The 18136-nt window shown below is 44.0% G+C and overlaps 1 protein-coding gene across 1 annotated transcript in view; it reads left to right on the forward strand.

Moving 5' to 3' along the window:
- pkd1a (polycystic kidney disease 1a) overlaps nt 1-18136 on the forward strand; it is a 286990-nt gene that overhangs the window by 259373 nt on the left and 9481 nt on the right. Inside the window, exons 41-45 of the mRNA XM_063059334.1 lie at nt 2170-2323; nt 3708-3833; nt 11186-11360; nt 14013-14300; nt 17119-17253. Of these exons, the coding sequence (XP_062915404.1) occupies nt 2170-2323; nt 3708-3833; nt 11186-11360; nt 14013-14300; nt 17119-17253 (878 nt within the window). The remainder of the gene's footprint in view (nt 1-2169; nt 2324-3707; nt 3834-11185; nt 11361-14012; nt 14301-17118; nt 17254-18136) is intronic.

Below are 18136 nucleotides of genomic sequence, written 5' to 3' on the forward strand. Positions count from 1 at the left end.
GTGATCGAACATTCCAGTCAGTCAAACTAGCCACGAATAAAACTCCTTTGCTGATTGCCAAACTGTTGCGAGCAGCGAAGGGTACTTTTTCAATGCTGGCCGATGGGGTCCTTCCTCAGGCTGCTGGCTAACATCGCTAACAGTATTCCCACTAGCACTAAGAGCAGCTTCATCCTCGTTCTCTTCCGAATCCCGCTCCATTTCTTGTTCCTCTACTTCGCCCTCACACTCCTTCGATGAACTGCTGTCATCCTCATCCCCACTTAATTCTTTCTGCATGTCACTTTCAATTAAGACAGGCTCAGGCTGAGACACCACTGATTCCTCTGGATCAGGTCATTTTCTCACTAAAAGTCGATACATTTTTCACGCCGGCCAAAATAATGCACGTGCCAGGCCCATGCTAGTTTGTAAAAGCACAATGTGTGTGTGTGTGGCATCCGTTAGTCTCGCAAGACCATGAATATGTGCCTGGATGTATACTATCAATCTCTCGCGTGAGTGACATCACCACCTTAAGTGATCTTAGATCAGCTTAACTGATCTAACCAACGGACAGCAATGGCAAGACATTGACAACGAACGAATAAGCAGAAGAGTAGAGTGGATCTGACAGAGTTTATAACTTTATTGTTGCATGGGTGCTATGGTAGTTGGGGGCACTGTTTCACTAGATCAACTAGAGAAACAAACTGTATTCAAAACTATACAGAGAAAGTAAAGCAGCTGCAATTTTTATGTGAAATTTCAGTTAATTTCTTGGTGGTGCTATTGTAATTTCTGCTGGGGCTATAGCACCAGCTAGCACCACCTTAGCACCGCCCCGATAGGTGGGCAGTGGAAGCCAAGTCTTTACATATATTTAAGGCAGAAGTTGATAGATTCGTGATTGATTAAGGCATGAAGGGATTCAGGGAGAAGGTGGGAGATTGGAACTGAGAAGTAAAATGGATCAGTCATGATGACATGGCGTAGCAAACTTGATGGGCCAAATGGCCTAATTCTGCTCCTATATTTTACGGTCTCCTGGTCTAAGTGGCAGTTGAGGTAGACACATTAGCAACATGTAAAACCCTAGGCAAGTATAATTTGTCCTATTCATGTACTTATCCAGATAATTACATAGGTAGGAGAAGTTTAGAGGGCTACAATACAAATGCAGGCAGAGGGTCTGTCTCATTGGCCAACATCGTCGGCATGGCCTGCTTTCATTCTGTTTGGCCCTGACTCTAAGCAGATGGTACTGAGGAAAGCGGATGGAAAATTTACTTCACAGGACAATGGAGACTGAAGTAGGGGAGTCTTGCTTCAATAGTACAGAGAAATGCCTACGGTTTTAGTCTCCTTATTCGAGGAAGGAGACATTTCTATAGGAGTCTGCTCATAAAAGGTTAACTCGGTATAAAAATAGAGTGAGGAATGATCTATGGGTAATGCAGGCCTCTATTCATTTTCATTTAGAAGATTGAGAGTTGAATTTATTTGTTCTGAGGATGCTGACAAGATGTTTACCCCCATACATCACCATCAGGGACTTTTGCTTACCCAGTTTTTCAGTCTGTTGGATACACTGGGAACTGAAAATTACTGGATTTGTTCAAATTGAGATTAAACTACAGAACCTTCATTTAGAATCAGAATCAGCTTTAATATCACTGACATGTTTTGTGAAGTTTGTTGTTTTGTACCAGCAGTACAGTGAAGTACATAAAAACTATAAATTACAATAGGAAAAAATATATAAAGAAAATAAAATTAAGTAAGTAATGCAAAAAAGAGCAAAAATAGTGAGCTAGTGTACATGGGTTCATCGTGCATTCAGAAAAGCACTTGTTAAACTGTTGACTGTGTGTCTTCAGGCTCCTGTATCTCCTTCTTGATGGTAGTAATTCTTACTTGTATTTATAAATTCTATTTTGTTGGTTTGAATGTAACAGCCTACTTGAAATAGTGATGTCCATCGTAAATTCTTCAGAGGCTTATAGAGTGTATGATGGACCATTGCCAAATCATTCTTTGAAATTTGGCTTTTCCAGTTCGGATTGGTTAAACCCTATTCAGGGTGAAGTTAGCTGGAATATTAGGCTGGGTTTATATCTGTCTCGAATGTTTCCACCGTTAATGAAACACATCAGGCTAGCCATGTTTCCTTTTCTGTCTCCCGCCCAGTTCAATGCCTTCAGCAAGCTCCCCCATCTCCAGTGACCAGACAATGTTTACACTACCCCTTGGTTGAAGATACCAGTGACTACGAGGTTGGATGGAAGAGCCCAGTCACGAATCGGAGCAACGCCTGGCTGTACTCATCACCTGATCTAGCAGAGTAAGGATGCATTCTGAAATCTCGGTTTGGGCAGCATGGTGTCTGTCTTACTGGACTGGTAACCCCAATGGCTAGACTCATCCATTTCCAAACCTTCTGTTCTCTGGGAGAGAGCAGTCTTTGATTCTGAGAGTTCCCACTGACTGAGGATCTGAGTTATAGAGGAAGGTTGAATAGGTTAGAACCTGGATCTTAGGAAAATGAGGGGAGATTTGAAAGAGGTATACAAAATTATGAGGGGTGTAGATAGGGTAAAAGCAAGCAGGCTTTTTCCACTGGGGTTGAGTGAGACTACAACTAACAGTCATGGGTTAAGTGTAAAAGGTGAAATATTTAAGGGGAACCTGAGGGGGAACCTCTTCACTCAAAGGGTGGTGAGAGTGTGGAATGAGCTGCCAGCAGGTTTGATTTTAGCATTTCAGAGAAATCTGGCTGAGTAAGTATATGAAAGGGGTATGCAGGTCTATGCTGCAGGTGCAGGTCAATGGGACTGGACAGAGTAACAGGTCAGCATGGACTAGATGGGCCGAAGGGCCTGTTTTGTGCTGTAGTCCTCAATGACTCCATGAGTACAGCAGCCTGGCAGCTCCAATGTTCTGGGTTCGCTCCTGATCTCTGTTGCGGAGATCTCCCTGTAACTGTGTGGGCTTCCTCCAGGAGCTCCGATTTCCTCCCACATCTGGGTTGGTGGGTCAATTATTGTCAGTAAATCAGCTCAGTGTGTGGGTGAGTGGCAGAACGTGAGAGGGAATTGTGAAGGGTGATTATAATTGGGAGATTGATGGTCTGTGTGGTCAGAAATTGATGGGACAAAGGGCCTGTTTCTATGTTCCGTGACTCTCATAGTTGCAAGAGAGTAGGCTATTCGGATCCAGTATTCAATACGATTGTTTTATTTCTGCTCCAGCCACACATCCCTTGATTTCCTGAAAGCCCAATAAAGATAAATATCAGGATTATTTGTCACATGTACATCAAAATATCGAAGCATACAGTGAAATGTGTCGTTTGCAGCAATGCCCAACACAGTCCATGGATATACTGAAAGTAACTCTAACCTTACATTTTAGGAATGTGGGAGGAATCCACAGCACCTTTAGACATTGGGTACTTACAGAGAGAGTGAGGGGTGTCTGGAAACACTACCAGGGCTGGTGTTAGAGGCAGAATCATTAGGGACATTTAAGAGACTTTTGGATAGGCATATGGATGATAGAAAAATGGAATGTTATGGACAATGTGGGAGGGGAGGGTTAGATTGATCGTGGAGCAGGTTAAGATGTTGGCACAACATTGTAGGCCGAAAGGCCTGCATCATGCTGTTCTATTCCATGTTTCTGCAAAGTGAAGTGAGTATTATCACATCTGACTCAATCTCCCCCAGGGTGTGGTACTGGGGCCAGACAACAGTGGCGGACAGCGGAGGATACGTGCAGAAACTGGGCAGGACAATGGACCAGAGCAACTCCACTCTGTGGCGGTTACAGGAGAGCAACTGGCTGGACAGAAGGTGAGTGTTATCAAAAAATATATAAACATTCCATTTTTTGGAACAGTTGGATTTTCAGAAGCATAAGACCATAAGGCATATGAGCAGAATTAGGTCATTTAGCCCATCAATTCTGCTCCACCATTCCATCATGCTTGATATATTATCCCGCTCGACCTCATTCTCCTGCCTTCTCCCCGTAATCTTTGGTGTTTTTATTAATCAAGAATGAATTCATCTTTGCCTTAAATATATCAAAGACTTGGCTTGCACAGCCTTTCATGGCAATGAATTCCATAGATTCACCACCTTCTGGCTAAAAAAATACCTCCTCATCTAACTTTATCCTCTCCTTCTCAAACAGCAGGGTGAATTATATTATATTATGATAACTTCCTTCTAAGGGCTCCTTTACCGTAAGCTCCCTAATTAAATCTGGGTCACTACATAACCCAGAGCAGTGTTATGTGTTTTACTGAAATGTGGCTGCACATGGACATACCCAACCAAAACTTTTCCATGGAGGGCTTCCAGACTGTTCGGGCTGACCGGAAGTGCACTGAGAGTGGTAAGCGTAAAGGAGTTGGGGGCTTGCTGTTCTGGTTAACAACGGATGGTGCAATCCTGGTCATATTACGATCAAGGAATGTGTTTGTAGCCTGGTTATTGAACTTTTTGCTGTTGGACTCCAGCCATATTCCACCGAGATACAACACTGGGCGTCACGGGAGGTTGTTCCTGCCTGTGGCCATCGAACTTTGCAGCTCCTCCCGTGGAGGGTCAGACACCCTGAGCCAATAGGCTGGTCCTGGACTTATTTCCATCTGGCATAGTTTGCATATTGTTGTTTGATTGTTTGTGGTTTTTGTATTGCTTTATTTATGCTCTATTCTTGGTTGGTGCAGCTGTAATGAAACTCAATTTCCCTCGGGATCAATAAAGTATGTCTATGTCTATGTCTAACACCTAATCCAGAAATGCCATTGCCCTAGCGGGCTCAAAAAAGCCACCTCATAGGCATTCTCCAAATTCCCTGTTTTGGGATCCAACACCAAGCTGATTTTCCCAATCTACCTGCATATTAAAATCCCCTATGTTTATAGCATAATTGCTCTTTTTACATGCCTTTTCTATCTCTCATTGAAATTTGTATCCCACATCATGGCTATTGTTTGGGTATCTGTACACGACTCCCATCAGGGTCTTTTTCCTTTGCAATTTCTTATCTCTACCCACAAGCATCCTCCATCTTCTAATCCTATGTCACCTTGTTCTAAGAATTTGATTTCATTTTTTACCAAAAGAGCCTCCCCACCCCCTCTGCCTACCTGCCTATCCTTTCGATACAATATGTGTCCTTGGGTGTTAAGCTCCTAATTATGATTTTCTTTCAGCCACGATTCAGCAATTCTCATTACTGCCATCACTAATTGTGTTACCAAGTCATCTACCTTATTCCATTTACCATGTGCATTAAAATACAATACATTCAGCTCGGTATTCATCACCCTTTTTAATTTTGGCCCCCTATTACGCTTTAACTCATCCAACTGACTGCAGTCCCAGAACTTTGGATTTTACCCTCAGCGCTGACACATCTCAGTGGCAAGACCTTACTCTTTCTGAACTCCTGTTGCCATCAGACATTGGTTTGGTAGAGACCCAAGCACTTGGCAATGGAGATGTCATTGCAAAGGCTCAGCAGCTAGTTATGCCGAGGAAGGAAAGCTTCGTCCTGCCCAAGCGTTTCAGCCCAAAACACCAACTCTGCTTTTTTCCATTGATGCTGCTTGGCCTGCTGGGTTCCTCCAGCATTTTTCGTGTGTTGCTCAGATTTCCAGCATCTGCAGATTTTCTCTTGTTGAAGGAAAACTTTGGTGTACGATTCTGGTCACTCCATTACAGAAAACAAATAGAGGATTTGGAAAGAGTGCAGGAGAAGTTTACCGGGATACTGCCTGGATTTGAGGTCATTTGTACGAAAGAAGTGGGAGTGGGTTGTTTTCTCTAGTGTCTCAGAGGCTGGGGGGAGACCCGGGTAAAAGTTTATAAAATTATGAGAGGCAACGATAGGGCATTTTTCTAATAAAATTACATTTAAGTTCCTATCTCTGTTTTGCTTTGTGTACAATACTAGTTCAAAAGCAGTGCTTTCTAAAGGCATATCTGTGAGATTTTCACAGATACTGGAAGCTGTAGAGAAGGTGCAGAGGAGGTTTACCAGAATAGATTAGAGAGCACGTCTTATGAGGAAAGGTTGAGTGAACTAAGACTTTTCTCTCAGCAGCAAAGGAGGATAAGAGTTGACTTGATAGAGGTGTACAAGATGATAAGAGACATTGACAGGGTGGACATGCAGACCCTTTCTCACAGGATAGAAATGGGTAATATACCATAAGACCATAAGACAAAGGAGCAGAAGTAGGCCATTCGGCCCATCGAGTCTGCTCTGCCATTTTATCATGAGCTGATCCATTTTATCCTATTTAGTCCCACTGCCCCACCTTCTCACCATAACCTTTGATGCCCTGGCTACTCAGATACCTATCAATCTCTGCCTTAAATACACCCAATGACTTGGCCTCCACTGCTGCCCGTGGCAACAAATTCCATAGATTCGCCACCCTCTGACTAAAAAAATTTTTTCGCATTTCTGTTCTGAAAGGGCACCCTTCAATCTTGAAGTCATGCCCTCTTGCACTAGACTCCCCCATCATGGGAAACAACTTTGCCACATCCACTCTGTCCATGCCTTTTAACATTCGAAATGTTTCTATGAGGTCTCCCCTCATTCTTCTAAACTCCAAGGAATACGGTCCAAGAGCAGACAAACGTTCCTCATATGTTAACCCTCTCATTCCCAGAATCATTCTAGTGAATCTTCTCTGTACCCTCTCCAATGTCAGCACATCCTTTCTTAAATAAGGAGACCAAAACTGCCCACAGTACTCCAAGTGAGGTCTCACCAGCGCCTTATAAAGCCTCAACATCACATCCCTGCTCCTATACTCTATTCCTCTAGAAATGAATGCCAACATTGCATTCGCCTTCTTCACTACCAACTCAACCTGGAGGTTAACTTTAAGGGAATCCTGTACGAGGACTCCCAAGTCCCGTTGCATCTCAGAACTTTGAATTCTTTCCCCATTTAAATAATAGTCTGCCCGTTTATTTTTTCTGCCAAAGTGCATAACCATACACTTTCCAACATTGTACTTCATTTGCCACTTCTCTGCCCATTCTTCCAATCTATCCAAGTTTCTCTGCAGACTCTCCGTTTCCTCAGCACTACCGGCCCCTCCACCTATCTTCGTATCGTCAGCAAACTTAGCCACAAAGCCATCTATTCCATAATCCAAATTGTTGATGTACAATGTCAAAAGAAGCAGCCCCAACACAGACCCCTGTTGAACACCACTGGTAACCGGCAGCCAACCAGAATAGGATCCCTTTATTCCCACTCTCTGTTTCCTGCCAATCAGCCAACGCTTTATCCACGTATGTAACTTTCCTGTAATTCCATGGGCTCTTATCTTGTTAAGCAGCCTCATGTGTGGCACCTTGTCAAAGGCCTTCTGAAAATCCAAATATACAACATCCACTGCATCTCCCTTGTCTAGCCTACTGGTAATTTCCTCAAAAAATTGTAATAGGTTTGTCAGGCAGGATTTTCCTTTAAGGAATCCATGCTGAGTTCTGCCTATCTTGTCATATGCCTCCAGGTACTCTGTAACCTCATCCTTGACAATCGACTCCAACAACTTCCCAACCACCGACGTCAAGCTAACAGGTCTATAATTTCCTTTTTGCTTCCTTGCCCCCTTCTTAAATAGCGGAGTGACATTTGCAATCTTCCAGTCCTCCGGAACCATGCCAGAATCTATCGACTTTTGAAAGATCATTGCTAATGCCTCCGCAATCTCCACAGCTACTTCCTTCAGAACACAAGGGTGCATTCCATCTGGTCCAGGAGATTTATCGACCTTTAGCCTATTCAGCTTCCTGAGTACTTTCTCTGTCGTAATTGTGACTGCGCACACTTCTCTTCCCTGCCACCCTTGAGTGTCCGGTATCCTGCTGTCTTCCTCAGTGAAGACTGATGCAAAATACTTGTTCAGTTCCTCTGCCATCTCCTCATCTCCCATTACAATTTCTCCAGTATCATTTTCTATCGGTCCTATACCTGTCTTTTACTCTTTATATACTTGAAAAAGCTTTTAGTATCCTCTTCGATATTATTTGCTAGTTTCCTTTCATAGTTAATCTTTTCTCTCTTAATGACCTTCTTGGTTTCCTTTTGTAAGGTTTTAAAGACTTCCCAATCCTCTGTCTTCCCACTAATTTTTGCTTGCTTGTATGCCCTCTCCTTAGCTTTAACTTTGGCTTTGACTTCTCTTGTCAACCACGGTTGCATCCTTTTTCCACTCGAAAATTTCTTCTTTTTTGGAATATACCTGTCTTGCACATTCCTCATTTCTCGCATAAACTCCAGCCACTGCTGCTCTGCCGTCTTTCCCGTCAGTGTCTCTTTCCAGTCAACTTTGGCCTGTTCCTCTCTCATGCCATTGTAGTTTCCTTTACTCCACTGAAACACCGACACATCAGATTTCGGCTTCTTTTTTTCTAATTTCACAGTAAACTCAATCATGTTATGATCACTGCCTCCTAAGGGTTCCTTCACCTCAATCTCTCCAATCACCTCCGGTTCATTACACAATACCCAATCCAGTACAGCCGATCCCCTAGTGGGCTCAACAACAAGCTGTTCTAAAAAGCCATCTCGCAGACATTCTACAAATTCTCTCTCTTGAGATCCAGTGCCGACCTGATTTTTCCGATCTACTCGCATGTTAAAATCCCCCACAATTATCATAACACTGCCCTTCTGACAAGCCTTTTCTATTTCCAGTTGTAATTTGTAGTCCACATCCCTGCAGCTGTTTGGAGGCCTATAAATAACTGCCATCAGGGTCCTTTTACCCCTGCTATTCCTTAGCTCAACCCATAAAGATTCTGCACCTTCCAATCCTATATCACCTCTTTCTAATGATTTAATATCATTTCTTACCAATAAAGCTACGCCTCCCCCTCTGCCTACCTTCCTATCCTTCCGATACAGCGTGTATCCTTGGACATTCAGCTCCCAGAGACATGCATCCTTTAGCCAGGTCTCAGTGATGGCCACAATATCATACCTGCCAATCTGTAGCTGTACAACAAGATCATCCACCTTATTTCTTATGCTGCATGCATTTAAGTACAATGCCTTAAGACCAGTATTTGATACTTTTTGCTTTGATTTCACTGCAACTTTATTGCACTGCAACTCATCCCAATGGCTACACATTTGCCCCATCACCTGCCTGTCTTTTCTGACATCTTTACTGCTCACTATCTTAGATTTATTTCTGTTTTCCTCTTCCTCCGCTCTATCATTCCGGTTCCCATCCCCCTGCCAAATTAGTTTAAACCCTCCCTAACAGCACTATTAAACTTTCCCGCCAGGTTATTGGTCCCCTTCGGGTTCAGGTGTAACCTGTCCTTTTTGAACAGGTCATACTTCCCCCAGAAGAGATCCCAATTATCCAAGAATCTGAAGCCCTGCCCCCTACACCAGTCTCTCAGCCACGCGTTCATCTGCCTGATCCGACTACTCTTGCCCTCGCTAGCACGTGGCACAGGTAGCAATCCCGAGATTACTACCCTGGAGGTCCTGCTTCTCAGCTTCCTTCCTAACTCCTGGAAATCTCTCTTCAGGACCTCCTCCTTTGTCCTATCTATGTCATTGGTACCAACATGTACCAAGACAACTGGCTGCTCACCCTCCCCCTTCAGAATATTCAGGACCCGATCCGAGACATCCTGTACCCTGGCACCTGGGAGGCAGCACACCATGTGGGTATCTCTATCAGGCTCACAGAATCTCCTGTCTGTTCCCCTGACTATGGAATCCCCCACGACTACCGCATTTCTCTTCACCCTCCTTCTCTCCTGCACAACAGTGCCAGGCTCAGTGCCAGAGACCCGGTCACCATGGGCGTCCCCCGTCAGGTCATCCCCCTCAACAGCATCCAGAACAAGATATTTGTTGCTGAGGGGGACAGCCACAGGTGTGCTCTCCACTATCCAGGCATTTCCCTTCCCTCTCTAGACAGCGACTCAGTTCTCTGACCCCTGTAGCCTCAGGATGACTACCTCCCTGTAGCTCCTGTCTATCACCTCTTCACTTTCCCTGATAAGCAGTAGGTCATCAAGCTGCAGCTCCAGATCCCTAACATGGTCTCTGAGGAGCTGCAACTCGGTGCACCTGGCGCAGATGTGACCATCAGGGAGGCTGGAAGTCTCCCAGGATTCCCACATCTGACACTCTGAACAAAGCACTAACCCTGCAGGCATGCTGTCTAATTCTACACGAATGAAACAGGAAAAATAAGTCTACTCACCCACTTACCTCGCCAAACAGACAAACTTTTTAAACCGTTAGCTGTGAGAGCCCTGCTGTTCCTGTCTGTCCGGGCTGATTTGCGAAGGGGGGGGGAGAAAAAAGAGTTGGCGCTTCGCTCTCGCCTCTTCCCATTTATCGCAGGGCATAATTTTAAGGTGATTGGAGGGAAGTATGGGGGGGATGTCAGGGTAGTATTTTTAACACAAAGATTGGCATGTGCGTGAAATGTGCTGCCAGGGATGGTGGTAGTCGTGGCTATCCCTCGAGGTCGAGGATGATGGTCTTCGTTCTGAAGAAGTGGCCCACAGAGTGAAGACGCCTGTGCGTGTATTTGTTTAACGTGTACTTGATTTTGCACTCCAAGAAGCACATGATACTTCACAAATCAACCAGCTGATTCCAATGGCATGGAAACCACGACGATTGGAGCTGATGGATTTGTTGCAGCCTTCATCGGCCTTCACAGCCGATGAGTTTGAAGTAACTTCATCCGCCTGTTCCACCGTTGAGGTCTTGGTTGGATTGTTCTTTGTCAGGGACCTCACCCTCGACCTTACCGCCATGGGTGACCCTACCAGGAGCATAGCTCCAGACGGCATTGCTCTCGGGATCACAGGACCACACAAGCCTCTCCACCGCGACAAGGTGACAATCCACGGAGAAGATTGGTGGTAGAGGCAGATACATCAGGGACATTTAGGAGACTCTTAGATAGACACATAGATGAAAGAAAAATGACGGGCTATCCAGGAGGGAAGCATTAGACTAGGTTAAAGGGTCGGTACAATATTGCGGGCCGAAGGGCCTATGCTAGGCTGTACCGTTCTATATTCTATGTAATGGGATCAGTAGGTTGCTTGCTGATAAACTTGCAAAGCAATACGTTGTGCAAACTTTAAAACAATGTCTTGTCCTTTTGTGTTGGCAGGACCCGAGTGGTCTTTGTTGAGTTTACCCAGTATTGCCCCAATGTGGATTTGTTCAGCGTGGTCAGTGTGTTGGTAGAGTTCCCCGTGTCGGGGGGAGCATTCACCGCCATTGACATCAAGCCGTTCTCTTTGCTGCGTCTGAGTGCGGGCATGGACTTTCTGCTTGTCATGATGGTAAGTTCTCACCACACCGGCAGACATCCAGCATTTGGTTTTCTCCCACCACCCCTGCTGCCTGCCTAGTCAAGTAACCTTAATGGTGAGGCTCCAATTGTCGATAGGATGCTTTTTTTTTACAAAAGTTTATTCAGATAATTAAATTATCACAGCAATACACTAATATACAATATAATGTTGTTTTGCTGTTACTGTAGTGTGGACATCTGTTTATTTATATATTTAAAGATATACAGCGCAGTACAGGCCTTTTGGCCCAGGACACTGTGCTGACCTCTTAACCTACTAAGATCAATCTAATCCTTCCCTCCTACATAGCCCTCCACTTTTCTATAATCTATAATACATCTGTTTAAACACAGGCGACCATACTTTACCTTCAGTCCACCTGTCAATGCCACTGGCAGATAGCATTGTGGTTAGACAATAGCCAATAGGTGCAGGAGTAGGCCATTTGGCCCTTCGAGCCAGCACTGCCATTCACTGTGATCACGGCTGATCACCCACAATCAGTATCCAGTTCCTGCCTTATCCCCATAACCTTTGATTCCGCTATCTTTAAGAGCTCTATCCATCTCTTTCTTGAAAGCATCCAGAGACTTGGCCTCCACAGCCTTCTGGGGCAGAGCATTCCATACATCCACCACTCTCTGGGTGAAAAAGTTTTTCCTCAACTCTGTTCTAAATGGCCTACCCCTTATTCTTAAACTGTGGCCTCTGGTTCTGGACTCACCTATCAGCGGGAACATGCTTCCTGCCTCCAGCGTGTCCAATCCCTTAATAATCTTATATGTTTCAATAAGATCCCCTCTCAGCCTTCTAAATTCCAGAGTATACAAGCCCAGTCGCTCCAATCTTTCGACATATGACAGTCCCGCCATCCCGGGAATTAACCTCGTGAACCTACACTGCACTCCCTCAATAGCAAGAATGCCCTTCCTCAAATTTGGAGACCAAAACTGCACACAGTACTCCAGGTGTGGTCTCACCAGGGCCCTGTACAGCTGCAGAAGGACCTCTTTGCTCTTATACTCAATTCCCCTTGTTATGAAGGCCAGCATGCCATTAGCTTTCTTCACTGCCTGCTGTACTTGCATGCTTGCTTTCAGTGACTGATGTATAAGAGCACCTAGATCTCGTTGTGCTTCCCCTTTTCCTAACTTGACTCCATTTAGATAATCTGCCTTCCTGTTCTTACCACCGAGGTGGATAACCTCACATTTATCCACATTAAACTGCATCTGCCATGCACCTGCCCAATCACCCAGCCTGTCCAAGTCACCCTGCATTCTCATAACATCCTCCTCACATTTCACACTGCCACCCAGCTTTGTGTCATTGGCAAATTTGCTAATGTTACTTTTAATTCCCTCATCTAAATCATTAATATATATTGTAAACAGCTGCGGTCCCAGCACTGAACCCTGCGGTACCCCACTGGTCACCGCCTGCCATTCCGAAAGGGACCCGTTAATCGCTACTCTTTGTTTTCTGTCAGCCAGCCAATTTTCAATCTATGTCAGTACTCTGCCCCCAATACCATGTGCCCTAATTTTGCCCACTAATCTCCTATGTGGGACTTTATCAAATGCTTTCTGAAAGTCCAGGTACACTACATCCACTGGCTATCCCTTGTCCATTTTCATAGTTACATCCTTTAGCATAAAGCTTTACAGTGACAGTGGTCATCAATCAGGATTCAATCCTACAACATGTGCTCTCAGTATTACTTTTTTTTTTGCACAATTTGTCCTCTTTCCCACATTGGTTGCTTGTCAGTCCTTGTTTGTCTATAGATATTTTGAAAATTCTATTATATTTCTTTATTTTCCTGTAAATGCCTGCACGAAAATGAATCTCAAGGTCCTTTATGTCCTTTCATAAGAAATTTTATTTTGACTTTTGACTTTCATTTTGAATATGCCACAAAATGTGCCCCAATATTGAAAATAGACAAATAGCCAGATGGTTGTAGACTTAAAATTACTCAGGGGTGGCGAGCCTATGGCACACACAAAACTTTAGTTGGCACATGGCATGCAATGCCGCCCCTCAGTTATTTAATCCTCCCATAATAAAAAAGATACATAATGATTATCTTTGCTGCCAAATGAAGCAGCAAATGATATTTTACAACCCAAGAGTAATGAGATGTTTTCACACGAAAGGTCTCACATTGACTTGGCACCAGCCAGACAATAACAAGAACACACAAGGTTCGATGATATGTTTTAAAATCCTTGCGGACCTGGTGTACACATCAGCATTTAGACGGTAAATAGTTACAATAACAATGCTATGTAGAAGTTAAATTGACTTTTTGAAAGATTAGTATTAATTTTGAACAGGTTTTCTAAAATGCTTCATTTATGTCAATGTCTTATACTTTTATTCATGGTAAAACAATGAATCCATGTAAATAAGCAATAGGACATCCTTTTCCTTAGTCCATAATTATTTTTACTAATTTATTAATCAATGATAATCTCTGCTCAAAATTACCATGACACTCAAGATGTTTTTTTTAGAAGATTATGCCAAGGTCTCAAGAATGTTCGCCACACCTGATGTAACTGCTGAAGAGGATTAGTGATCCTCTGTTGGCGTAAACCAGAGAAAGGAAAGGATTGACCATTTGCTTCCTTACAGGTCTTTCTCTTGCTGTTTGTCGTCTACTTCACAATCAGTGAAGTGGTCCTGATGTGTCACGAGGGAAAAGCGTACTTCCTCCAGTTCTGGAACTACCTGCAGTGGTCAGTCATTGTCCTCAGTGTCTGCTGCGTGGCAGTGCATCTGAAGCGCGCCAAAATTGGCGACAAGCAGTGGGCGCATTACCTTGCCAACCGAGACTGCTTCACCAACTTCTACCAGATGGCGCAGCTGAGTCAGGTGTTCACCAACCTGGCTGCTGTCCTCCTTTTCCTGCTGACGGTTAAGGTATGATCTGTGAAGCATGAGCCTAAAACCGATCCCTCCCTGTACATTGCTGAAGGTCTGTCGTCCAATTTCATCGGTGCTCCAAAACGTGGCTGCCTGTTTGTTTCCTATAGCTAGCTGCTGGATACTTAGCAAACTCCAAGTCAAATGCATGTTTTACATCTAAAGAAATAAATTCGTAATCAGCAAAGTTCACTCTGCATCTCACATTATCCAGGTGCTCCCAAAATGGATGCAAGATTGATATCAACCCAATGTTACATGGAAGGTCTCATAGTCCTGAGGGAAGCCATTTGTCCCATTGATCTTTACCTGTCCTGAAATGTCAAATCAAGTTCAAGTTTATCATCATGGGCAGACATACGCTGGGGTACAAAAGGCATGGAAACTAGCTTTTTGCAGCAGCAGCTCTTCCCTGTACTCACCTACAGAAAAGATGTAAGTAAGATTGAAAAAGTGCAGAGACAATTTACAAGGGTGTTGCCAGGACTTGAGGACCTTAGTTATAGGGAAAGATTGAATAGGTTAGAACTTTATTCCCTGGAGTGTAGGAGAATGAGGGGAGATTTGATAGAGGTATACAAAATTATAGACAGCGTAAATGCAAGCAGACTTTTTCCACTGAGGTTGGCTGAGACTAGAACTAGAGGTCATAGGTTAAGGGTGAAAGATGAAATGTTTAAGGGGGAACTTCTTCACTTAGAGGGTGGTGGGGTTATGGAACGAGCTGCCAGCATAAGTGGTGGATGGGGGTTCCATTTCAACATTTAAGAGAAATTAAGATAGATACATGGATATGAGGAGTATTGAGTGTTGTCGTACTCTCACCAGCCTCTGAGTGAAGAGTGCAGATGGATGGCACTAGGCAGATTGATGGTTTGTCATGCACCTGCTGTACTTGCTTTACCAGGTTTGAATGGCTTGTCATATGAAGAGCAGTTGACTGCTCTGGGCCTGTATTCACTGAAATTCAGAAGAATGATGGGTGACTTCATTGAAAGCTATTGAATGGTGAAAGGACTTGATAGAGTGCATGTGGAGAGGATGTTTCCTATGGTGGGAGAATATAAGACTGGAGGATACAACCTTAGAATAGAATGGAGATAAGGAGGAATTTCTTTAGCCAGAGAGTGGTGAATCTGTGGAATTCATTGCCACAGGCAGCTGTGGAGGTCAAAACAGTATGTATATGTAAGGTAGAGGTTGTTAGATTCTTGATTAGTCAGGGCATGAAAGGATACAGGGAGAAGACAGGAGACTGGGGCTGAGAGGAAAATTGGATCAGCCGTGATATAATAACAGAGCAGACTAGATGGGCCAAATGGCCTAACTCTGCTCCTATTTCTTAAGGTCTTAAGACTAAGGCTAAGCACAGCTTCAATGTCATATTTAAGTTTTCTGGTGACACTCCTGTCGTTGGCCGGATCAAAGGGGGTAATGAATCAGCATGTAGAAGGGAGATTGAAAATCTGGCTGAGTGGTGCCACAGAAACAACCTCTTACTCAATGTCAGCGAGATCACAGAGCTGATTTTCGACCTCAGAAGGAGGAAACCGGAGATCCAGGAGCCAGTGCTCCATGGGGGATAAAGGGTGAGGCATGGAAGCAACTTAGTCTTCGTGTCATCAAAACCTTTGACAAACTTCTATAGGTGTGTAGTGGAGAGCATCCTGACTGGGTGAATCATGGTTTGTTATGGAAATATAGAAATACCAATGCCCTTGAATGGAAATGCCTACAAATGTCGTGGATACAGCCCAGTCTATCACGGGTAAAGCCCTCCTCAAAACTGAGCATATCTACAGGGACACTGTCATAGAAAGGCAGTATTAATCATCAGGGACCCCCAGTACCCTCATCATGCTCTCTTCTCACTGCTGTCATCAGGAAGAAGGTGCAAGAGCCTCAAGACCCACACCACCAGGTTCAGGAACAGTTATTACCCCTCAACCATCAGGCTCTTGAACCAGAGGGGATAACTTCACTCAACTTTACCCACCCCCTCACTGAACTGATCCCACAGCCTATGGACTCACATTCAATAACTCTTCATTTCATGTTCTCAATGCTTATTGTTTATATATTTTTATTATTATTTTATTGTTTCTTTTTTAAAAATTTCTTTTGTATTTGCATGGTCTTTTATACACTGGTTGTTTGTCCATCCTGTTGGGTACAGTCTTTCATTGTGTTTCTTGTATTTACTGTGAATGCCCACAAGAAAATGAATCTCTGCGTTTTACATGGTGACGTCCATGTACTTTGAAAATAAATTTGAACTCTGGAATTTGATTATAAATCTGATTCTGATTAAAAGGCTTTTGGACAGGGGTACATGGATAGGAAAAGTTTTCAGGGGAATGGGCAGCTGGGAAGAGTTAAGATGGGGACCTTGGTTGCCATGGAGCAGATGGGCTGAAGGGCCTGTCTCCCTGCTGTACGACTCTATAACTCTATTAATAGAAAATTAGATCAGAACGCTGGAGCTCTTTGACAACTCAGATACCAATGGACCAATGTTTTGGTTCTATCATTGTAATAGTGCTAGTGAAAGGTTGCTCCATTTCTCTCTCCACAGATGCTGTTGGGCCTCACGAGTACTTCCAGTATTCTCTGTTTTTATCTCGGACTTTTATCATCAGGAGCATTTTGGTTTGCATTTTTAGTGGACGGAGATATCAGGATTTTCGTTTACAAATGTGAGGGGCGGTGTCTGAATGGTTCCTGTCCAGGATTGGAACCTGCTCCCTTCTAAATCGACTGGCTATTGTTAAATCCTGATTATAATCTGCCGCCTTATTCCCTGTCTGTGTGATAGGCTGCTCGACAGCTGCGGTTTGTCAGGAAATGGTCCATCTTTGGAAAGACCTTACATAATTCTGGAAAGGAATTGTTTGCAGTCGTTGTGATGTCTGGTGGACTTCTTCTTGCCTATACTCACCTCGGCTATCTGGTGAGTACTACATTGTGTTGTTTGACTCTGGTTATACTACCGAGGAGGGAAGCCTGCTTGACCTGTTCCACCTTCCATATTCATTCTTCCTTTAAGATGCTCCTCCATAATCAGTCTTCTTGTCATCTTCTATAACTTCTCATTTTTTTCTTGGAATATTCCTAGAAAGAACATCAATAGGAATATTGCTCAGCTGTATTGCACTCAAAGTATTATATGAGTAAATTTTAATCATGCCACACAGATAAGTAAGTAGGCAGGAATTTAAGAAGTTGCAGGGAGCTGTGGACAGCCCAGTGCATTACTGGGTCATCCCTCCCCACCATCTGTAGTATCTGCATTATGGCAACATCTATCAGCAAAGTTGGGCGGAGATGCTTCTTTACAAAGGAGGTGTAAGGCAATCCTTTCCCTCTGCTAGCTGCAGGTCACCCTTGGGCAAGGTGGAGCACTTGTTTAGCACCCCCTCCCCCACAGATCAGGGTTAAATGAAGCCATGGGAGCAGGTGGTGGATGGTCATATGGACAGCTGGAGCATATCACAGGTCCTGGTTATGTGACCACTGACACCAGGCAGACAATCTCTTTAGAGCATTGATAATGGCTGGGGTCACCCACCTTGTAAAGGCACTGCCCAGAAGAAGGCAATGGCAAACCACTTCTGTAGAAATATTTGCCAGGAACAATCATGGTCATGAGGCCATGATCGGCCACATTATACAATACAGCATGTAATGATCATCATCATTATTGAAGACCTCCACCATCTGGGCCATGCCATCTCACAACCTTCTATGGGGCAGGAAGTACTGAGGCCTGGAGTCCCAACCCATCATGTTCAAGGACAGCAACTTTCCCTTCAAGAATGGTCGGTTCTTGAACC

Source organism: Mobula hypostoma, chromosome 9 (genome assembly GCF_963921235.1).
Source record: "Mobula hypostoma chromosome 9, sMobHyp1.1, whole genome shotgun sequence".
NCBI lineage: Eukaryota > Metazoa > Chordata > Chondrichthyes > Myliobatiformes > Myliobatidae > Mobula > Mobula hypostoma.